General features: G+C 45.5%; 1 protein-coding gene and 1 long non-coding RNA gene across 3 annotated transcripts in view; both read left to right on the top strand.

Moving 5' to 3' along the window:
* ubr2 (ubiquitin protein ligase E3 component n-recognin 2) overlaps positions 1 to 23,765 on the top strand; it is a 41,061-nt gene extending 17,296 nt beyond the window's left edge. For both annotated transcript variants that reach the window (XM_075473234.1, XM_075473226.1), the window contains exons 27-46: positions 13 to 122; positions 4,010 to 4,093; positions 4,204 to 4,382; positions 5,685 to 5,893; positions 5,968 to 6,061; positions 6,137 to 6,298; positions 7,131 to 7,219; positions 7,305 to 7,365; positions 7,476 to 7,624; positions 8,441 to 8,496; positions 8,721 to 8,817; positions 8,904 to 8,971; positions 9,348 to 9,486; positions 10,428 to 10,518; positions 10,619 to 10,749; positions 10,838 to 10,946; positions 13,412 to 13,546; positions 13,852 to 14,022; positions 15,600 to 15,701; positions 21,528 to 23,765. In XM_075473234.1, coding sequence (XP_075329349.1) covers positions 13 to 122; positions 4,010 to 4,093; positions 4,204 to 4,382; positions 5,685 to 5,893; positions 5,968 to 6,061; positions 6,137 to 6,298; positions 7,131 to 7,219; positions 7,305 to 7,365; positions 7,476 to 7,624; positions 8,441 to 8,496; positions 8,721 to 8,817; positions 8,904 to 8,971; positions 9,348 to 9,486; positions 10,428 to 10,518; positions 10,619 to 10,749; positions 10,838 to 10,946; positions 13,412 to 13,546; positions 13,852 to 14,022; positions 15,600 to 15,701; positions 21,528 to 21,669 — 2,378 coding nt within the window. In that variant the 3' untranslated portion in view covers positions 21,670 to 23,765. The remainder of the gene's footprint in view (positions 1 to 12; positions 123 to 4,009; positions 4,094 to 4,203; positions 4,383 to 5,684; positions 5,894 to 5,967; positions 6,062 to 6,136; positions 6,299 to 7,130; positions 7,220 to 7,304; positions 7,366 to 7,475; positions 7,625 to 8,440; positions 8,497 to 8,720; positions 8,818 to 8,903; positions 8,972 to 9,347; positions 9,487 to 10,427; positions 10,519 to 10,618; positions 10,750 to 10,837; positions 10,947 to 13,411; positions 13,547 to 13,851; positions 14,023 to 15,599; positions 15,702 to 21,527) is intronic.
* LOC142388223 (uncharacterized) lies at positions 10,958 to 13,403 on the top strand. Its single transcript, XR_012770297.1, has 4 exons — positions 10,958 to 11,318; positions 11,351 to 11,899; positions 11,981 to 13,248; positions 13,289 to 13,403. It is a non-coding gene; the product is annotated as an uncharacterized LOC142388223 (long non-coding RNA).
* Positions 23,766 to 24,000: the final 235 nt, after the last annotated feature.

The following is a 24,000-nucleotide window of genomic DNA, read 5'->3' as shown; positions in this document are numbered from 1 at the left end:
TGTGTGGTTCAGGACCAGGTGAAGCTCCCAGTACTTCAGGAAGTGTCCTGGCTCTGCTGGAGAATTTGCAGAATGCTCCTCACCTGGAGGTCCACAAAGACACCATCAGCTGGATCCTCAAGGTAAACGCTGATGAGACATTAGTCCAGATCAGACTCACGCTTCAGAAATATTTTCCTCGGCTCCAATAAATGTTTGGAAGTGAAAACTATGTTCCCTCAGCCAGGGGTTCCCAATCTTTGGTCTCTTTAGGGGGGGGTGCCAAAGATCCCAGTGGGTCTGTGAACTCATCGATAACTAATGCTTTTTAAGGTTACTTATCCTAACCCTAACACTAATGTGTTTTAAAGATACTTATCCTAACACTAATGTGTTTTAAAGATACTTATCCTAACCCTAATGTGTTTTAAGGTTACTTATCCTAAACCTAACCCTAATGTGTTTTAAAGTTACTTATCCTAAACCTAACCCTAATGTGTTTTAAAGTTACTTATCCTAAACCTAACCCTAATGTGTTTTCAGGTTACTTATCCTAACCCTAATGTGTTTTAAGGTTACTTATCCTAAACCTAACCCTAATGTGTTTTAAAGTTACTTATCCTAAACCTAACCCTAATGTGTTTTAAAGTTACTTATCCTAAACCTAACCCTAATGTGTTTTAAAGTTACTTATCCTAAACCTAACCCTAATGTGTTTTCAGGTTACTTATCCTAACCCTAATGTGTTTTAAAGTTGCTTATCCTAAACCTAATGCGTTTTAAAGTTAATTATCCTAAACCTAACCCTGTGTTTTAAAGTTACTTATCCTAAACCTAACCCTAATGTGTTTTAAAGTTGCTTATCCTAACCCTAATGCGTTTTAAAGTTAATTATCCTAAACCTAACCCTGTGTTTTAAAGTTGCTTATCCTAAACCTAATGCGTTTTAAAGTTGCTTATCCTAAACCTAACCCTAATGTGTTTTAAGGTAACTTATCCTAAACCTAACCCTAATGCGTTTTAAAGTTGCTTATCCTAACCCTAATGCGTTTTAAAGTTAATTATCCTAAACCTAACCCTGTGTTTTAAAGTTACTTATCCTAAACCTAACCCTAATGTGTTTTAAAGTTGCTTATCCTAACCCTAATGCGTTTTAAAGTTAATTATCCTAAACCTAACCCTGTGTTTTAAAGTTGCTTATCCTAAACCTAATGCGTTTTAAAGTTGCTTATCCTAAACCTAACCCTAATGTGTTTTAAGGTAACTTATCCTAAACCTAACCCTAATGCGTTTTAAAGTTGCTTATCCTAACCCTAATGTGTTTTAAAGTTGCTTATCCTAACCCTAATGCGTTTTAAAGTTAATTATCCTAAACCTAACCCTGTGTTTTAAAGTTGCTTATCCTACACCTAATGCGTTTTAAAGTTACTTATCCTAAACCTAACCCTAATGTGTTTTAAGGTAACTTATCCTAAACCTAACCCTAATGCGTTTTAAAGTTGCTTATCCTAACCCTAATGTGTTTTAAAGTTGCTTATCCTAAACCTAATGCGTTTTAAAGTTAATTATCCTAAACCTAACCCTAATGTTTTAAAGTTGCTTATCCTAAACCTAATGCGTTTTAAAGTTACTTATCCTAAACCTAACCCTAATGTGTTTTAAAGTTACTTATCCTAAACCTAATGCGTTTTAAAGTTACTTATCCTAAACCTAACCCTAATGTGTTTTAAAGTTGCTTAACCTAACCCTAATGTGTTTTAAAGTTGCTTATCCTAAACCTAACCCTAATGTGTTTTAAGGTAACTTATCCTAACCCTAATGTGTTTTAAAGTTGCTAATTGTAGCGTTATTGGGCGTTTATATATGTATTAAATATAAGGATTTATAAGATGTTCTCAAAGTCTCAATAAACCTTAAACCTCGAATTTAGGGCACCACCTCGCTGTAATTGTTTAACTTGTTTAAGTTAAATTCCAGAGAGGAAAACTGTTAAGATAATAAAATGGGTAGTCTCACTGAAACGTAAATTCTGTTTAAAGTGACAACCGGCTTAATAAACTGTCCGTGACGCGCTTGAATGGATTACTTACAAACATTTATTCAACATTCCACAGGTATAGGTGTATAAACAATTGATAAGAGACAGAATATGGGTACTTTGCAATAGTTATAAGGAAACACGGTTGAAAGGGAGAGATAACTTAACTAAAAGGGAGGACTAGTGACCTGGGGTTAAAACGTTAATACTAAGTCTGGGCCTTCACACGGAGCTGCTATGGCTAATCACTTCGGCCGGTTATTTCCTACGGATCTCTGCACAACCATCACTTTCAGAGGAAGGGTTCAGCATTCAGAGTTCTACTGCTTCAAAGATCTCAGAATTCAGCACCTTTGTGGAAGATCGCGTGATACTGTTTTGCTGAGCATCGTTGTTGGAGACCACGTGGTTGCTTGGGCCGGGGCTGTATGAGTTGGCAAACACTCGCGTGTATCGGACCAGACTTTTAAAAAAAGGGAAGTCTAAAAAAAATGGGAATTAATAGTTACCGAGTAAAACAGAGAGAGGACCTTAAGAGTTGCGGATTTGATGAGGAAGAGTTTGAAGACAAGAGAGTTGCAGGGTGAAGATAAGAGTAAGAGAGCGAATCTCCTGCGCGCCTCTGCCTTTAAGCTTGAGGTCACGTGTCAGCTTTCGTCCAGTCAGCGTTTTAGCTGACCCCCAACCCAAAAAGCTAAAAAGGGGGGTGGAACTGTAAAACTCAGAACAAAGGGAAAATTCTCTCTTTCAAACGCATTTACCTACGTTACACTGATTTATACAATATAATGTTCCTAACAGACAATAATGTTGCATAAAATCAGGCATAAACACAAATATGAGCATGAAACAGTTATCAGCATACAATACTTCATATTATCATGATAAAAATGGTATGACAAACTTTTGGTTAGTGTTAACTAGAATAATCTGCAGCTCTTTGAGTAATACCTGTGGAATTAACACCATTGGGTTATGCATTGCACATACTGAGAACATTAAAACATCCATAGTTGTAATTGTCCCTGGTCATTAGGCTGACATAGTGAAAAGTGTCCGTCATCCGTGTCCTCTGGGTGGCGCTCCACCGGAGAATTTCTATAAAAATGAGATAATTATAACTTTCCGAATAACCCTCGTAGAAGAATATGGAAAGTCTTAAAATGACCTGCAGATTTATCCAGTTCCGATTTTCACAGTTTTATTCCAGGAGAAGTGAGGATTATGGTGAAACTTCTACTTTCTAGAAAATAGAGAGTTGAACATTCCTTTCGTAACAGGCCAGGAAAGAAAAGCAAGCCTGGTCTGTTTCTCTGTCAGAAGGTGTCAGTTTGCATAATTTATTATGCGTGGCTGGCGTGGAGGAGAGAATCTCACAAAGAAACTCCAGTTGGCCAGAATTCACATCTGGGTCCTTATCTTCTTTAGGTAATCCGTTAAAAGGATCGTAAACAGTGAAATGTTTTTGGTGAAGACATTTGGAGAAGGGGGGGAGGTTTTTATGTAAACATCTCCGTTCTCTGTCTTTCCTGAGAGCATGCTACATAATCGTAACCCTAATGTGTTTTAAAGTTGCTTATCCTAAACCTAGACCTAATGTGTTTTAAAGTTGCTTATCCTAAACCTAGACCTAATGTGTTTTAAAGTTGCTTATCCTAAACCTAGACCTAATGTGTTTTAAAGTTGCTTATTCTAAATCTAACCCATCCTGAAAATGTAGTTGACAAATATCACACCGGGAACTACAACAGTTCCCCTGCAGAGGAAGCAGCTCTGAGCAGGTGACTTAACATCCGTTTATGCTTCAGGAGAAACTCTTGTTGTAAGAATGTTTGGATCATCAGACATTCTGACATCATCAGAGGGCTGTAGCACCACTCTGAGGCTGTCCTCACATTCAGCTCTGCAGACCTGTTAAAGTTTGCTTTCAGGAAGCAAGAGTTCAGAGTTGTGTGGTTCTCTGAGCTGTTCCATGTTTGTGTGTCTGTGCAGATGGTGGGAAACATCAAGACCATCAGAGAGCGAACATCTTCCATCTCCACCGTCCCGATCAACCATGGACGCATGCTGGAGGAGGTGAGGCACCCAGACCAGGACCAGATAAGGATGGATTGGATGGATGGATTGGTTGGTTGGTTGGTTGGTTGGTTGGTTGGTTGATTGATTATTGGGTGGCCCTTGTGCAGACAGTGAGAGACAAAGACAAGGCGGAGAGGAAGAGGAAGGCGGAGATGGCTCGGCTCCGCAGGGAGAAGATCATGGCTCAGATGTCTGAGATGCAGAAACATTTCATCAACGAGAACAAAGAGCTGTTTCAGCAAAGTATGGAGGAGCTGGAGGCCTCGACGTCTGCTGTGGAGCACAGGTACGCCTGAACGCACCACAGGTGCACCTGAACACACCACAGGTAGACCTGTTAACACCTGCTGCAGATGCCTCTCTTACCCTAAGATTAATAAAATCATCTATCGGTCCTCATTAAACAAAACAACCTCCCCAGCAATGTTCCCTCTAACTTTTCATGTGTCTGGGCAAACACACTGAGGACCACTGTGAGCAGCATCAGATGTGCTGTGGCCACACACCTGTATCACACCTGTATCACACCTGTTCAAATTTTCATTAGTTTACTTTTAATATAAGCGATTCGGCCCACCTAAAATGAAAAAGACAAAAATCTTGTTGTTCATGAGATGTGTAGTATGTTATATGTGAGAGTCATCCTTTGTCCATGGGAAGAGTCGTCCTTTGGTCATGGGAAAAGTCGTGCTTTGGCCATGGGAAGAGTCGTGCTTTGGCCATGGGAAGAGTCGTGCTTTGGCCATGGGAAGAGTCGTGCTTTGGCCATGGGAAGAGTCGTGCTTTGGCAATGGGAAGAGTCGTGCTGTGGCCATGGGAAGAGTCGTCCTTTGGCCATGGGAAGAGTCGTCCTTTGGCCATGGGAAGAGTCGTGCTTTGGCCATGGGAAGAGTCGTGCTGTGGCCATGGGAAGAGTCGTCCTTTGGCCATGGGAAGAGTCGTCCTTTGGCCATGGGAAGAGTCGTCCTTTGGCCATGGGAAGAGTCGTCCTTTGGCCATGGGAAGAGTCGTCCTTTGGCCATGGGAAGAGTCATGCTTTGGCCATGGGAAGAGTCGTCCTTTGGCCATGGGAAGAGTCATGCTTTGGCCATGGGAAGAGTCGTCCTTTGGCCATGGGAAGAGTCGTCCTTTGGCCATGGGAAGAGTCGTCCTTTGGCCATTCGCTGCCCGTTCGTTTTGCCATGATAAGGGGTCTCTTAATTCTTAACTCCTAACTCTAACAGTGTTAAGAGTTAAGCCGCACTGTTGTTAGCTAGCTAACCTGCACGGCGCGTATGGGCAGGGCACATATGAAAGCACTATCAATGCTCTGATTGGCTGCATAGCGTAAGTAAACCGTATCGTATCATTGGCTGAACACCTGTCACTCACTGCGTTACATTGAAAAATGGTACAGAAAAACACATTATTGGTCTAATTAATTAGATTAGATTAGATTAGGTCTAGTATTCGATATTAATTAATACGTTTATGGTGAATTTTATTTTATGCGCTGAATAGATTTTCTTGTGCGCTGAGAATGTGCAAGCAGCTCAGAGGGAACATTGCTCCCCAGAGATTTACCTGTTCTCCTCCTCAACCCCTCCAGTACTCCCAAATCGGAGTACACCTGCACCTCTCAGGTGTGCGTTGGCCCCAGGAGGGTGGGCGGGGCTGAGCGCCGTCAGCTGGTGACCTGCATCCTGTGTCAGGAGGAACAGGAGGTCAGAGGTCACGGCCGAGCCATGGTGCTGGCAGCGTTTGTCCAGAGGTCCACCGTGTTGTCCAAAAACCGCCGCCGCAGCCTGCCCGACCCAGGTGAGCCCGTTACCACCTGGAGAGTCACCTGCTGTGTTCTTAACCCAAGCTGAAGGTGTGTTTATCTGTTTCAGAGCATCACGACTCGCTGTTCATGCACCCCGACCTGTCCCTGGGCATCCACACCGCCAGCTGTGGACACATAATGCACGCCACCTGCTGGCAGAGGTCAGTCACCTGTCCACCATCACTCAGCAGCCTTCCCGGTTGATGCCTCGTCTCACGCCACCTGTGTGCGTTCAGGTACTTTGAGGCCGTGCAGCTGAAGGAGCAAAGGCGTCAGCAGCGTCTGAGAGGCCACACCAGCTACGATGTGGAGAACGGCGAGTTCCTGTGTCCTCTGTGCGAGTGTCTGAGCAACACCGTGATCCCTCTGCTGCCTCACAAAGCCACACCTGACCACAGGTACGCCTCCCCTGACCACACCTGACCACAGGTAACCCACACCTGACCACACCTGACCATAGGTACGCCTCCCCTGACCACACCTGACTACAGGTACTCCTCCCCTGACCACACCTGACCACAGGTACTCCTCCCCTGACCACACCTGACCACAGGTACTCCTCCCCTGACCACACCTGACCACAGGTAATCCACACCTGACCACACCTGACCACAGGTACGCCTCCCCAGACATTACATTACGGTCATTCTGCAGACGCTTTTATCCAAAGCGACTTACAATCAGTGTGTTCCACATCGGTAGGCAAAAGAACTTTAGGTCACAAGAAATCATAAGTGCATTTCCTTCCAAACCCAAACAGCTAAGAGCATAACTAGTGCAGAGTAAGTGCGGTAAGTTAGGTACCGAGACACATGGGAAGACAATTTTCTCAGTGTTACCTGGTAGGAGCGACCTGTCAGGTAGGATGAGAACATGGAATGCAGAGCCAGAGACCCCCATTCCCTCCAGGGTAGAGAGAAGGATGTGGTGGTTCACTGTGTCAGATGCTGCAGACAGGTCCAGGGTTAGGGTCCAGGAGAACCAGGTCCAGGGTTAGGGTCCAGGAGAACCAGGACAGAGGAGAGAGAGTTAGCTCCAGCAGTTTGGAGGGACTCAGTTACTGCTGGGAGGGCCGTCTCAGGTGAGGGGCCCACCTGGAACCCGGACTGGTGGGGGTCCAAGAGGTTGTTCTGGTGGAGGTAAGAGGACAGTTAACTCCCCAGACCTCCCCATCAGCTGTGCTACCTGTTCAGGTGTATTTGATACCTGACAGGTGTGTTTCTTTCTCAGCGTTGACCATCCCAGTTTGGAGGCGTGGTTAAAGATGACGAGTCAGCAGATGGCAGCAGTAAACTCCGCCCACAGGACGCAGCCTGAGGGTCAGTCAGCTGTCTGAGAGCGCTGTAGCCGCTGAGTGTTTGTGTCCGTTAACGTGTTAACGCGTGTTTATGTGTCACCTGTAAGGCGCCGCAGAGGGGGTGGAGCCTGCTGGTCCTGAAGGATTCAGGGTCAACCTCACGCCACGGTGAGTATAAACCCGTCTGAGGCGATCCAGATCAGGGACCTTCCGCAGGGGTTGGCGTCGGTAGTGATGATGTTTGAGTGATGTCAGCAGTGATGTCACTGTGTCTGCAGGTCCCTGTTCTCAAGCAGCATCAGTGAGATGATGACCACCTTCAGCATGTCTGCCTACAAAGTGGGACTGAAGGTGAACCCCAACGAGCAGGACCAGAGGGTCCCGGTGCTGAGCTGGTCCACCTGCGCCTACACCATCCAAAGCATAGGTACGCCCCCAACTGACAGATACGCCCCCTCCTGACAGGTACACTCAGGTATACGTAGCTCTGACCACAGGTACACCCACCCGACAGGTGCACTCAGGTATACGTACCTCTGACCACAGGTACACCCACCCGACAGGTGCACTCAGGTATACGTAGCTCTGACCACAGGTACACCCACCCGACAGGTGCACTCAGGTATACGTACCTCTGACCACAGGTACACCCACCTGACAGGTGCACTCAGGTATACGTACCTCTGACCACAGGTACACCCACCCGACAGGTGCACTCAGGTATACGTACCTCTGACCACAGGTACACCCACCCGACAGGTGCACTCAGGTATACGTACCTCTGACCACAGGTACACCCACCCGACAGGTGCACTCAGGTATACGTAGCTCTGACCACAGGTACACCCACCCGACAGGTGCACTCAGGTATACGTACCTCTGACCACAGGTACACCCACCCGACAGGTGCACTCAGGTATACGTACCTCTGACCACAGGTACACCCACCCGACAGGTGCACTCAGGTATACGTACCTCTGACCACAGGTACACCCACCCGACAGGTGCACTCAGGTATACGTAGCTCTGACCACAGGTACACCCACCTGACAGGTGCACTCAGGTATACGTACCTCTGACCACAGGTACACCCACCTGACAGGTGCACTCAGGTATACGTACCTCTGACCACAGGTACACCCACCTGACAGGTGCACTCAGGTATACGTAGCTCCCCCTCCGACTGGCTGGCAGCTCTGTGTTCATGCTCACTGGTTTCTTCTTTTCTTCGTTGGCTTTGCAGAGCGCCTCCTGATGGATGAGGGGAAGCCGTTGTTTGGAAGCTTACCTTGCCGACAGGTAAAGAAGCCGTTCAGTCGGCCAACCGAACCTCCTGATGTGTCTATCAGAGCAGTCACATCCACACCTGTATTTTGCACATTCAACATGCATCATCAGCACTCTGCTCAGGCTGTCTAATGACATCATGGTCAGGTGGGGCTCCTTTAAAGCCCCTGGTGGCCCCTTTAAAGCCCCTGGTGGCTGTTGGCGGTATCGCAGTGTGATCATTCTGTGTGTTGCAGGACGACTGTCTGAGCTCTCTGACCAGGTTCAGTTCAGCCTGTTGGACTTCAGCTCCTCTGAAAACCGTGCACGCTCACTTCATCAGGCTGTTTGCAGGTACACGCACGTGCACAACCAACCTCACACGACACGTCTGCTCATGCACTGTTTTATCTCTGACTGACTGGGCTCGTGTGCTGCAGTTCTGCTTCCAAACCCTCAGGAAGAAGACACGCCCTGCATCCTGGACATCGACATGTTCCACCTGCTGGTGAGTGACTTACAATCCAGTTTCTATCCAGTTTCAATCGACTTTCTATCCAGTTTCAACCCAGTTTCAACCCAGTTTCAATCCAGTTTGGGTCCAGTTTTATTCCAATTAAAGCAGTTTCAGCCACATTTTTAAGTTTTCTAGTTAAAGTTAACTCCAGTTAATCCAGTCCCAGTTCAGTTTAAATTTACATAAACCAGTTTGATGAAGACTAATTCAGTTTAGAACCAGTTAAACCAGTTTAATGAAGGCAAATTCAGTTTAGAACCAGTTAAACCAGTTTAATGAAGGCAAATTCAGTTTAGAACCAGTTAAACCAGTTTGGGATGCGTTTGAATGGGGCTGAATCCAGGTAACCTTTAGTGTGTGTCTGCAGGTGTACAGCGTGTTGTCCTACAGCTCACTTCACAGTCTGGACCAATCAGGACAGAGCTTTGTGGATTCTGCTCATGTCCACCTCCTTCACCTGGTAACTGTGGCGCACCTGGTTCAGATCCTGCTCACCTCGATCACAGGTTTGACACACACATTTTCACCTGTCTCTGTCTCACCCGTCTCACCTGTCTCTGTCTGACCTGGCTCACCTGCCTCTGTCTCACCTGCCTCTGTCTCACCTGCCTCTGTCTCACCTGCCTCTGTCTCACCTGCCTGTATCTCACCTGTCTGTATCTCACCTGCCTCTGTCTCACCTGCCTCTGTCTCACCTGCCTGTGTCTCACCTGTCTGTATCTCACCTGTCTGTATCTCACCTGTCTGTATCTCACCTGTCTGTATCTCACCTGTCTGTATCTCACCTGCCTCTGTCTCACCTGCCTCTGTCTCACCTGCCTGTATCTCACCTGTCTGTATCTCACCTGCCTCTGTCTCACCTGCCTCTGTCTCACCTGCCTGTGTCTCACCTGCCTGTGTCTCACCTGTCTGTATCTCACCTGTCTGTATCTCACCTGTCTGTATCTCACCTGTATGTATCTCACCTGTCTGTATCTCACCTGTCTGTATCTCACCTGTCTCTGTCTCACCTGTCTGTATCTCACCTGTCTCACCTGTTTCTGTCTCACCTGTCTGTGTCTCACCTGTCTGTATCTCACCTGTCTCTGTCTCACCTGCCTGTGTCTCACCTGTCTGTGTCTCACCTGTCTGTATCTCACCTGTCTCTGTCTCACCTGTCTGTGTCTCACCTGTCTGTATCTCACCTGTCTCTGTCTCACCTGTCTCTGTCTCACCTGTCTGTATCTCACCTGTCTGTATCTCACCTGCCTCTGTCTCACCTGCCTCTGTCTCACCTGCCTGTGTCTCACCTGCCTGTGTCTCACCTGCCTGTGTCTCACCTGTCTGTATCTCACCTGTCTGTATCTCACCTGTCTGTATCTCACCTGTCTCTGTCTCACCTGTCTGTATCTCACCTGTCTCATCTGTTTCTGTCTCACCTGTCTGTGTCTCACCTGTGTGTGTCCAGAGGAAGTGTGCATGGATCAGGACAGCGGAGGATCAGAGGAAGAGGAGCTCACCTGTCAGCTTTATAGCACTTTGAGGAAACACCTGGGCAGGTGAGTGTGAACTCCTGAATCTGACACATTTATAAAATAATAAATAAATCTAACTTGGATCTGATTACTGGTAGATTTATGGATTGTTCTATGTTGACAGTGTGTTACCTGAGGTGTCCTCTGGGTGGCAGCTGTGGAACTGTGTTAAAGCCGGCGTCCTGCCATTCCTCCGAGCCGCTGCCCTTTTCTTCCACTACCTGAACTCTTCAGTGCCCCCTGCTGACCTGCTGGGTAACAACACGCTGAACAACAACAAAACAACAACAAAAACACCGTGAAAACTCAGCTTTATTTGGACTCTTTAATTGTTTTGTTGCAGCTGCAGGTCCCGCTCAGTGGGAGGCGCTGTGCAGCTACCTCAGTCTGCCCTCCAACCTGCTGCTGCTCTACCAGAGCCAAGTCTCACAGCTGGAGCCACTCATGCACAGGTAACACTCTGACACAGGTAACACACTCACACAGGTAACACACTCACACAGGTAACACTCTGACACAGGTAACACTCTGACACAGGTAACACACTCACACAGGTAAAACTCTGACACAGGTAACACTCTGACACAGGTAACACTCACACACAGGTAACACTCTGACACAGGTAACACTCTGACACAGGTAATACTCTCACAGGTAACACACTCACACAGGTAACACACTCACACACAGGTAACACACTGACACAGGTAACACACTGACACAGGTAACACTCTGACAGGTGGTAACACTCTGACAGGTGGTAACACTCTGACACAGGTAACACTCTGACACAGGTAACACTCTCACAGGTAACACTGACACAGGTAACACTGACACAGGTAACACTCTGACACAGGTAACACTCTGACACAGGTAACACTCTGACACAGGTAATACTCTCACAGGTAACACACTCACACAGGTAAAACTCTGACACAGGTAACACACTGACACAGGTAACACTCTGACACAGGTAACACTCTGACACAGGTAATACTCTCACAGGTAACACACTCACACAGGTAACACACTCACACACAGGTAACACACTGACACAGGTAACACACTGACACAGGTAACACTCTGACAGGTGGTAACACTCTGACAGGTGGTAACACTCTGACACAGGTAACACTCTGACACAGGTAACACTCTCACAGGTAACACTGACACAGGTAACACTCTGACACAGGTAACACTCTGACACAGGTAATACTCTCACAGGTAACACACTCACACAGGTAAAACTCTGACACAGGTAACACTCTGACACAGGTAACACTCTCACAGGTAACACTGACACAGGTAACACTCTGACACAGGTAACACTCTGACACAGGTAACACTCTGACACAGGTAACACTCTGACACAGGTAATACTCTCACAGGTAACACACTCACACAGGTAACACTGACACAGGTAACACACTGACACAGGTAACACTCTGACACAGGTAACACTCTGACACAGGTAATACTCTCACAGGTAACACACTCACACACAGGTAACACACTGACACAGGTAACACACTGACACAGGTAACACTCTGACAGGTGGTAACACTCTGACAGGTGGTAACACTCTGACACAGGTAACACTCTGACACAGGTAACACTGACACAGGTAACACTCTGACACAGGTAACACTCTGACACAGGTAACACTCTGACACAGGTAATACTCTCACAGGTAACACACTCACACAGGTAAAACTCTGACACAGGTAACACTCTGACACAGGTAACACTCTCACAGGTAACACTGACACAGGTAACACTCTGACACAGGTAACACTCTGACACAGGTAACACTCTGACACAGGTAACACTCTGACACAGGTAATACTCTCACAGGTAACACACTCACACAGGTAACACACTCACACAGGTAACACTCACACAGGTAACACTCACACAGGTAACACTCTCACAGGTAACACTCTCACACAGGTAACACTCACACAGGGAACTCTGACACAGGTAACACTCTGACACAGGTAACACTCTGACACAGGTAACACACTAACAGGTAACACTCTGACAGGGAACACTCACACAGGTAACACACACACACAGGGAACACTCACACAGGTAACACACTCACACAGGGAACTCTCACACAGGTAACACTCACACAGGTAACACTCTGACACAGGTAACACTCTGACACAGGTAACACTCACACAGGTAACACTCTGACAGGGAACACTCACACAGGTAACACTCTCACAGGTAACACACTAACAGGTAACACTCTGACACAGGTAACACTCTGACACAGGTGACACTCTGACACAGGTGACACACTAACAGGTAACACACTCACACAGGTAACACTCACACAGGTAACACTCACACAGGGAACTCTCACACAGGTAACACTCTGACACAGGTAACACTCTGACACAGGTAACACACTAACAGGTAACACTCTGACACAGGTAACACTCACACAGGTAACACACTAACAGGTAACACTCTGACACAGGTAACACTCACACAGGTAACACTCTGACACAGGTAACACTCACACAGGGAACACTCACACAGGTAACACACTCACACAGGGAACACTCACACAGGTAACACACTCACACAGGGAACACTCACACAGGTAACACTCTGACACAGGTAACACTCTCACAGGTAACACTCTCACAGGTAACACACTCTGACATGTAACACTCTCAGACAGGTAACACTCTGACACAGGTAACACTCTGACACTCTCACACAGGTAACACTCTGACACAGGTAACACTCTCACACTCTCACACAGGTAACACTCACACAGGTAACACACTCACACAGGTAACACTCTCACACTGGTAACATTCTCACACTGGTAACACTCTCACACAGGTGACAGTCTGACACAGGTAACACTCTCACACACTTGTTTGTTTGCGGTCCTCAGATGGTGCTGTCATCCAGGTGTGAGACAGATGTTGCAAGGGGGCGGAGTCATGGTCAGATTCCCCAGAGAGTCGAACAGGTTGATTGATCTGCCTGAAGATTACAGCGTCCTGATCAACCAGGCATCCAGCTTCACGTCAGTATGCACACACACACACACACACACACACACAGGTGAACACAGGTGAGCTCAGGTGAGCTCAGGTGAACACGGGTGAGCTCAGGTGAACACGGGTGAGCTCAGGTGAACACAGGTGAGCATAGGTGAGCTCAGGTGAACACAGGTGAGCTCAGGTGAGCGCAGTTGAACACAGGTTTCTGTGTGTCTGTCAGGTATATTTCCATTGTTTTTCCCAACATGAAAACGTCTCTCTCTGATGCTGATGTCACATGTACAGTGTGCTGCTGACCTTACCTGCTGTGGCTGTGTCACCTGTGCAGGTGTCCACGCTCAGGTGGGGATAAGTCTCGTGCGCCTACGCTGTGCCTGGTCTGCGGCTCCATGCTGTGCTCTCAGAGTTACTGCTGTCAGACTGAGGTGGACGGAGACGATGTGGGAGCCTGCACCGCCCACACCTTCACCTGTGGAGCAGGTGTTGGCCTCTTCCTCAGGTAGCTCACCTTTTTTTACTGGTCATTGAATGCATCACGTGCACACACAACTGTCAGCTGTATTTATCAAAACGTGTCACCTTTCTACACTTCTCACCTGCCATCTGCTGTCAGAGATATTCAGACAGGAAACGCCTCCCACAGCCTGAGGTGCAGTGTAACCACGGTAACAGACTACCTGAGGTGCGGTGTAACCCCGGTAACAGACTGCCTGAGGTGCGATGTAACCCCGGTAACAGACTGCCTGAGGTGCAGTGTAACCCTGGTAACAGACTACCTGAGGTGCAGTGTAACCCTGGTAACAGACTGCCTGAGGTGCAGTGTAACCCTGGTAACAGACTACCTGAGGTGCAGTGTAACCCTGGTAACAGACTACCTTAGGTGCAGTGTAACCCCGGTAACAGACTGAGGTGCAGTGTAACCCTGGTAACAGACTACCTTAGGTGCGGTGTAACCCCGGTAACAGACTACCTGAGGTGCAGTGTAACCCCGGTAACAGACTACCTGAGGTGTAGTGTAACCCCGGTAACAGACTACCTGAGGTGCAGTGTAACCCTGGTAACAGACTACCTGAGGTGCAGTGTAACCCTGGTAACAGACTACCTGAGGGGTAGTGTAACCCCGGTAACAGACTGAGGGGTTGTGTAACCCTGGTAACAGAATACCTGAGGTGCAGTGTAACCCCGGTAACGGACTACTTGAGGTGCGGTGTAACCCCGGTAACAGACTACCTGAGGTGCGGTGTAACCCCGGTAACAGACTACCTGAGGTGCGGTGTAACCCCGGTAACAGACTGCCTGAGGTGCGGTGTAAACCCGGTAACAGACTGAGGGGTAGTGTAACCCTGGTAACAGACTACCTGAGGTGTAGTGTAATCCCGGTAACAGACTGAGGGGTAGTGTAACCCCGGTAACAGACTGAGGGGTAGTGTAACCCTGGTAACAGACTACCTGAGGTGTAGTGTAATCCCGGTAACAGACTGAGGTGTAGTGTAACCCCGGTAACAGACTACCTGAGGGGGAGTGTAACCCCGGTAACAGACTACCTGAGGGGTAGTGTAACCCCGGTAACAGACTACCTGAGGGGTAGTGTAACCCCGGTAACAGACTACCTGAGGTGTAGTGTAACCCCGGTAACAGACTACCTGAGGGGTAGTGTAACCCCGGTAACAGACTACCTGAGGGGTAGTGTAACCCCGGTAACAGACTGAGGGGTAGTGAAGGTTACTGATGAACACACCAGTTTGATTTTGTGTCAGCAGCTGAACCCAAAAACTGTCAGTGAGATGAAGCCATGACGGTAAATCTGGGACGATTTGAATTCCTCTTTCTGTTACCTGCCGCACATGTTTTCATTTACACAGGTACACATACTGAACTGTGGGCTCTCTGATATGTAACAAAGAGAACTCTGTGATGTTCTGATATTACAGACGAGTCGGTCCAGTGAGAATCGAACTTTAGGTTCCCATTGTTGTGTTTTATGACAGTGTTTTATTCATCTTCACACACCTGGCTGGTTAGCTAATGATGGGATGCTACAGGCTAACGTTGACCTGTTGATCTGTGTGTGTGCAGGGTCAGAGAGAGTCAGGTGTTGTTCGTCGCAGGTAAAACAAAGGGCTGTTTCTATCCTCCTCCGTACCTGGACGACTATGGCGAGACCGACCAAGGCCTCAAGTACGTGTTTGTGTTTATTGTCTGATTGTTATGTTACCATGGTAACACAGTCAGTGTAACATACTTTTAAACTATTTAGTGACAGGAAGCTGTTTGTTTGTCAGATGTGTTGTTTGCTTCTTTATGTATATATTTCTTTATTTGTTAGCGTTTGGTTTGTTGGAATAAATCTTTCTGTGCATGTTTTATTTATTTTTTTCTCAAATTCGACCGGGAACCCCCTCCATCTGTTTGTTTATTGACTTGTTTGTTTACAGGCGGGGAAACCCCCTCCACCTGTTTTTTTTATTGACTTGTTTGTTTACAGACGGAGAAACAACCTCCACCTGCTTGTTTATTGACTTGTTTGTTTACAGGCGGGGAAACCCCCTCCACCTGTTTTTTTTTTATTGACTTGTTTGTTTACAGGCGGGGAAACCCCCTCCACCTGTTTGTTTATTGACTTGTTTGTTTACAGGCGGGGAAACCCCCTCCACCTGTTTTTTTATTGACTTGTTTGTTTACAGGCGGGGAAACCCCCTCCACCTGTTTGTTTATTGACTTGTTTGTTTGTTTGTTTGTTTACAGGCGGGGAAACCCCCTCCACCTGTTTGTTTATTGACTTGTTTGTTTACAGGCGGGGAAACCCCCTCCACCTGTTTTTTTTATTGACTTGTTTGTTTACAGACGGAGAAACAACCTCCACCTGCTTGTTTATTGACTTGTTTGTTTACAGGCGGGGAAACCCCCTCCACCTGTTTTTTTTATTGACTTGTTTGTTTACAGGCGGGGAAACCCCCTCCACCTGTTTGTTTATTGACTTGTTTGTTTGTTTACAGGCGGGGAAACCCCCTCCACCTGTTAGTTTATTGACTTGTTTGTTTGTTTGTTTACAGGCAGGGAAACCCCCTCCACCTGGGGGGTATTCCTAGAAGCTGGCTTAGCGGAAAGCCTGGCTTATTTTGCTACTTCTGGCTAAATTTAGCGAGACTTCCGTTCCCTAAAGGTGGCTTATTTGAACGCCAGCTGAGTACATAACATTTACATTACGGTCATTTTGCAGACGCTTTTAACCAAAGCGACTTACAATAAGTGCGTTCAACATCGGTAGGCAAAAGAACTTCAGATCCCAAGAAATCATAAGTGCATTTCCTTCCAAAACCAAACAGCTAAGAGCAAAACTAGTGCTAGAGTAAGTGCGATAAGTCAGGTACCTCAGCCTCTCACCAACTGCACACCAGTCACAGCGGGGTGGGGATGCTAACCCTGGTTCGGGTAGGGGAAGAAAAAAAAGAGGTAAGAAAAGCAGGAATGGGATGCAAACCCTGGTTCGGGTAGCAAACCCTGGTTCGGGTAACCATGGTAGTTTATGCTGCTGAACTAGCCTGGTCTCGGGCAGGCTAAAGTTGAAGCTTAGCTTAGCTGCAACTCAAATGTCCGACCGGCTGAAACGGACTCCGGAAAGAAATGTTCACCAAGAATTCTGCGCTCCCGCAACTCATGTCTTGTCTAAAAAAACGAAGCAAAAACTGTGGTTATCATATCACCACTTTCACTGTCTCGAAAAATCAATCAGTCGGTGCCAGTGCAACTAAAGAAACGCAAGTATACACACGTATTGAGCATGAAATGAAATGAGAGAGAACATGGTATTCATTAAAACTAATCAATACCTAACAAACATCCGATCTACGCCCACGTAGGACCAGACTCAGAAAAATGGGGGACAGGTAATAATGTTAATAATACAAATTATTGAAAGCTCCTTTCAAAACAGTCAAGGACTGTACAAACAAGATATTAGATAAAACGCAGGAATTAAAACATCATGCCATATTAAAAATACACAGAACGGAGCAATCACTGTAGGTAAGCAAAGTTAAACGGATGGGTTTTGAGTTAAGACTTGAACAGAGGGATTATTGCGAATGTCGGGGGGGGGGGGGGGCGTACTGTACCCATGTACGCATCCAAGGCAAGGCAATTTTATTTGTAGAGCACAATTCGTACACAGGGCAATTCAAAGTGCTTTACAGCTACATAAAATCACAAGAAGGCAATAAAATCATTCCAAAAAACAAAAAAAATCATTAATTAATTAATTTAAAAGTGAAGAGTGCAGATAAAATACTTTCAGGTGTCATATGCACATCTAAATAGAACTGTTTTCAGTCTGGATTTAAACATTGTCACATTGTCCAGGCCCCTGCTTGACCCGTGGAGGCTGACAATGTAAACCCAACATTTTTCCATATCCTAAATGTACAGGTACACTTGGGGATAAAATGTAGACATTTTTAAATCCAGGTTAAAAACATTTCTGTTCTCATTCAATTCATTTTTATTTATATAGCGCCAAATACAACAAATTTCATCTCAAGGCACTTAGATAGTAAGTCCAATTCAAGCCAATTGGAATGCAATTAATTAATAATAATCATAATTCATAAAATAATCCAATTCGTTCATATAGAGCCAATTCAAAAACAATTTCCTAGCTAAGAAAACCAACAGATTACACTGAAAACTTTTTGTTTTTCGGTCCAATCTCCCGTCCTGAGCGTGCCTGAGGCGACTGTGGAGAGAAACGACTCCCTTTGAACAGGAAGAAACCTCTGGCAGAACCAGAACCAGGAAGGGTGGCCATCCGCCTCGACCAGCTGGGGTTTGAGAAGACAGAAAGGGGGGGGGAGGGGGCCGCCGCGGCGGCGGCACTGTAACACCATTCAAAGGATATCTGTTGGAACAGGGAAACACGAGTTAATGACCACAATAATATCACATATACATAAAGAGAGTTAAGTGAGGAAAGGTGTGACAGATGAGGCCCCCCAGCAGTCTAGGCCTATAGCAGCTTAACTATGGGATGTTTCAGGATTACCTGAGCCATCCCTATTCAAGGTAAACACAAGAAACTTGTGCTAACGAAAAAATAAATAATAAAATAAAGGAGCAGACTCAGTGAGTAATTCCCTATACTCCCTATATAGATCTGCTCCTCACACCACAACAACCATCTTTTACAGCCACAAGCTACCTCAGCCTCTCACCAACGGCACACCAGTCACAGCGGGGTGGGGATGCAAACCCTGGTTCGGGTAGGGGGAGAAATAAAAGAGGTAAGATAAGCGGGAATGGGATTCAAACCCTGGTTCGGGTAGGGGGTAATGAAAGTATAGAGGGTGCCAGAGGTGGAGGCAGAACAAGACACACTAGCAGATACACTATCAGATTCAACAGACCTAACTATAAGCTTTATAAAAAAGGAAAGTTTTAAGCCTGGTCTTAAAAGTGGAAAGGGTGTCTGCTTCCCGGACATTTACTGGCAGCTTATTCCACAATAGAGGGGCCTGATAACTGAAGGCTCTGCCTCCCATTCTACTTTTAGAAACTCTGGGAACCTCAAGTAAACCTGCAGTTTGGGAACGAAGTGCTCTGTTAGGAAAATATCTTACAATGAGATCTTTAAGATATGATGGAGCTCGGTCATTAAGAGCTTTATATGTAAGGAGAAGAATCTTAAATTCTATTCTGAATTTAACAGGGAGCCAATGAAGAGAAGCTAAAACTGGAGAAATATGATCTCTCCTGTTAGTTCTCATCAGAACTCTGGCTGCAGCATTTTGGATCAGCTGGAGGCTTTTCAGAGCATATGTGGGACAGCCCAATAATAAAGAATTACAGTAGTCCAATCCTGAAGTAACAAATGCATGAATTAGTTTTTCTGCATCACTCTGAGACAAGATGTTCCTGATTTTAACAATATTACGAAGGTGAAAGAAGGCAGTCCTAGAAACCTGTTTTATATGCGCGTCAAATGATAAGTTCTGGTCAAAAATAACTCCAAGGTTCCTCACTGTAGAACTAGAAGCCAAGGAAATACTATCTAGAGTAACTATATAGCTAGACAATTTCTCCCTGAAACGCTCAGGTCCAAAGATAACGACTTCAGTTTGTCTGAATTTAGAAGCAGACAGTTCTGAGTCATCCAGGTCTTTATGTCTTTAAGACATGCCTGTAGTCTGACCAACCTATTGGGTTCATCTGGTTTTATAGATAAGTACAGCTGAGTATCATCAGCATAGCAATGGAAATTTATGCCATGCTGTCTAATAATGTTACCTAATGGAAGCATGTATAAAGTGAAAAGAATCGGTCCAAGCACAGAACCCTGGGGAACTCCATGACTTACTCTGGTGTGTGAGGAAGATTCTTCATTTACAAGAACAAACTGAAATCTATCAGATAAATATGACTTAAACCAGCCTAATGCAGTTCCTTTAATCCCAATAACATGTTCAAGTCTGTGTAATAAGATACTGTGATCGACCATATCAAATGCAGCACTGAGATCCAACAGGACAAGCACAGACACAAGTCCGCTATCAGAGGCTAAGAGGAGATCATTGGTAACTTTCAGCAGTGCAGTTTCTGTGCTATGATGCACACTGAATCCAGACTGAAACTCTTCAAACAGATTATTTCTGTGTGTGTATTTCATGTGTCTATGCATGAAATCTGCACGCTATCTTTTAGTTTATCTAGACTGTTGCTTGTTTTTAAATGATTTTATTTTATTTGTTTCTCTTTAATGCTCGCTAAATAGACAGAGATGATTTATAACTTTCCACACGTTAGGTCATGGCACCCCACTGTGAATATAAATGTAAAAAACACATGTCTAACACGTTGCATGAACCGTACAATAATGACAAGTTTGAGTTAAAGTTGAGTTCAATTGTTTAATTATTATTACATGTTTCTCAAGCTGTGGATAGAAAACAGAATTAAATACAGTTCACAACACCAAATTCTCCTTTATCTGAATTTATACTAACATCCCTCTCCAGTTTCATGATCTCTGGCTTGATCTTTTTTATTTTCAGTTTCTTGTATTCCATATCTAGTTTGGTGCTCTCTTTATTGGACAAACACATTTCTTCAAAGGCTACTTACCACTCTGAAATATTTTCCTGTACTTTACCTTCACCTGCTGCCAGGTACGCTTTTGGCTGTTAAGATTCCTCCTGTTGAGATGTAACAGTAAAAAATTAATATGTGGGTCTCACACTCACGATATTATAGTCACAAAGTATGATGATGCGTGTCGATTATTTGGTTACAGTATTAATAAAGTGAGCAGGGCCAGTATATTTGTGCTGTACATCACATACAGAGACAATTCAGCATGCTTTATGTGAACACATTACACAAAGAGGAGAGCATAAATACACGAGGACAGTAAAATGAATGTCTAACAATTGACAATGGTATGAAACTTTCATAACTTACGCATTTAGTCTGTCTGCAGTTGTTAGCCATGCCGTTTCTTCGCTTTATTGATCGCAGCTGTATTACCATTTCTGGTGATGACACTTTTAAAATCCTCATACAGCTCCACCAGCATTATTTGTTCAGCTGCCGAAAAAATAACAGCTCGTGTCTTGCTCTCATTTTCACACAGATCTCCGTTTTTCCACCATCCACTCGTCAGGGCTTCTTACGTTGCTCGTGCACTCGCACTAAGCTAGGCTATGTAAGCCTCGCTTGGATTAGCCTCACCGAGATGCAGCTAAAATATCTTCGAGGAACAACTTGAGGCTTAAATGGGAGATGGCGCTAGTTGAAGCGACGCTTACCGTATAGCCTGGCTTTCTTTAGCTACTTTCTAGGAATACCCCCCTGTTTGTTTATTGACTTTGTTTGTTTGTTTGTTTACAGGCGGCGAAACCCCCTCCACCTGTTTGTTTATTGACTTGTTTGTTTGTTTGTTTGTTTACAGGCGGGGAAACCCCCTCCACCTGTTTGTTTATTGACTTGTTTGTTTGTTTGTTTGTTTGTTTACAGGCGGGGAAACCCCCTCCACCTGTGTTTGGAGCGTTACAGGAAAATTGAGCGTTTGTGGCGGCAGCACGGCATCTCTGAGGTCATTGGCCATGCTCAAGAGGCCAATCAGACGCTTGTCGCCATCGACTGGCAGCACCTGTGATGTTGGACCTGACCTGGACACCACCTGATTGGCTCAGCCTTCACCCCACCTTGAATAAAAACCATCCATTTAACCAATCGGCTCCTTTCAGCTGCCTGTGGAGCACAAATCAGTTTTCAGGGATTTCTTTTCCTTCAGCCTCACCCACCAATAAGAGGCAATATCAGTGAGTTTACGGGACTTTGTGACATCTGAGTTTACGCTCGGTGACATCATCTGAGTTTACGGGACTCTGTGACATCATCTGAGTTTACGGGACTCTGACATCATCTGAGTTTACGGGACTCTGTGACATCATCTGAGTTTACGGGACTCTGACATCATCTGAGTTTACGGGACTCTGACATCATCTGAGTTTACGGGACTCTGTGACATCATCTGAGTTTACGGGACTCTGACATCATCTGAGTTTACGGGACTCTGACATCATCTGAGTTTACGGGACTTTGTGACATCATCTGAGTTTACGCTCGGTGACATCATCTGAGTTTACGGGACTCTGTGACATCTGAGTTTATGGGACTTTGTGACATCATCTGAGTTTACGCTCGGTGACATCATCTGAGTTTACGGGACTCTGTGACATCATCTGAGTTTACGGGACTCTGTGACATCATCTGAGTTTACGGGACTTTGTGACATCATCTGAGTTTACGGGACTCTGTGACATCATCTGAGTTTACGGGACTCTGTGACATCATCTGAGTTTACGGGACTCTGTGACATCATCTGAGTTTACGGGACTCTGTGACATCATCTGAGTTTACGGGACTTTGTGACATCATCTGAGTTTACGCTCGGTGACATCATCTGAGTTTACGGGACTGTGACATCATCTGAGTTTACGGGACTCTGTGACATCATCTGAGTTTACGGGACTTTGTGACATCATCTGAGTTTACGGGACTCTGTGACATCATCTGAGTTTACGGGACTTTGTGACATCATCTGAGTTTACGCTCGGTGACATCATCTGAGTTTACGGGACTCGGTGACATCATCTGAGTTTACGGGACTCTGTGACATCATCTGAGTTTACGGGACTTTGTGACATCATCTGAGTTTACGGGACTCTGTGACATCATCTGAGTTTACGGGACTCTGTGACATCATCTGAGTTTACGGGACTCTGTGACATCATCTGAGTTTACGGGACTCTGTGACATCATCTGAGTTTACGGGACTCTGTGACATCATCTGAGTTTACGGGACTTTGTGACATCTGAGTTTACGGGACTCGGTGACATCATCTGAGTTTACGGGACTTTGTGACATCATCTGAGTTTACGGGACTCTGTGACATCATCTGAGTTTACGGGACTCGGTGACATCATCTGAGCGAAGCCCCGCCCCCTCTTGCCTGGGGAAAAACTAACCGGGGTCCTGCCCTCTGATTGGCTACGAGTTACAAATGGACGTTAATACATTTATTTATTTTTTTCTTACATGTGAATGCTCCCATGATGCATTTCACCGGCAAAAAGCCAATGCAGGTCTCCTCTGACAGGCTGCGTCTCCATGGAAACTGAAGTGTTGGACAGTGATCTGCTGACGCCGTCAGTTCTGCAGGGATTCATTCAGTCACATGACTTCAGTCCTCAGTGACGTCATCATCTTCAGCTGTTTCTGCTGGAATCGGATGATCTTTAAAGAATATTTATTTTAACTTGCAGAAGCTGGTGGTTTTTCTGTCTCTGTGGCAACAGGGATAAAGCACCATGTGACGAGAGCTGATCAATAAACTGACCCATGTGAGCAGCTTCAGCAGGAATCAGGAAAACTTATGAGCTGCGTATTAGGAAGTTTTAGTTTAGTTCCTTTTAATGTTTTATTTAAAGAGGTGATTGGTGGTGTGCTGTGATGTCACTTCCTGTTTGAGTGTTTTGAGTTTGGAACAGATTTTCTTTAAATAAGTGAAAATGTGATTTTCTGGTTTTCAGTTTGTTTTTTTTAAACGGTGAGTCCGCTGCTCGTCTGGACGGCGTGTCGCCTCATGATGATCACATGACTGTTAATATGTGAATTCTTGTAAAAATTAGTAACTGTACCATATTGTAAAAGAACAAGAAAAATGAATAAAAATGGACTTTAAAGCATTTTGTTTCCCAGTTTATCGTCCTGAAATGATTCTTCTAACTGGGAGTGAGTCGGTGTAAAACGATGGAGATATGTTCCGTTGAAGGGCCTTCAGATGACATTTGTTGTAATTTGGTGCTAAATAAAAACTGAATTTAATTGAACAGATGTTTGCTTATAATGCACAGCAGCACGTTTGGAGGAAACCAAACACCTCACACCAGCTGTCAGCATGGAGGTGGAGGGCTGATGATG

This window comes from Odontesthes bonariensis, chromosome 2, assembly GCF_027942865.1.
Source record: "Odontesthes bonariensis isolate fOdoBon6 chromosome 2, fOdoBon6.hap1, whole genome shotgun sequence".
NCBI classification, from domain to species: Eukaryota; Metazoa; Chordata; class Actinopteri; order Atheriniformes; family Atherinopsidae; genus Odontesthes; species Odontesthes bonariensis.
This window is presented reverse-complemented; position numbering and strand designations above follow the sequence as displayed.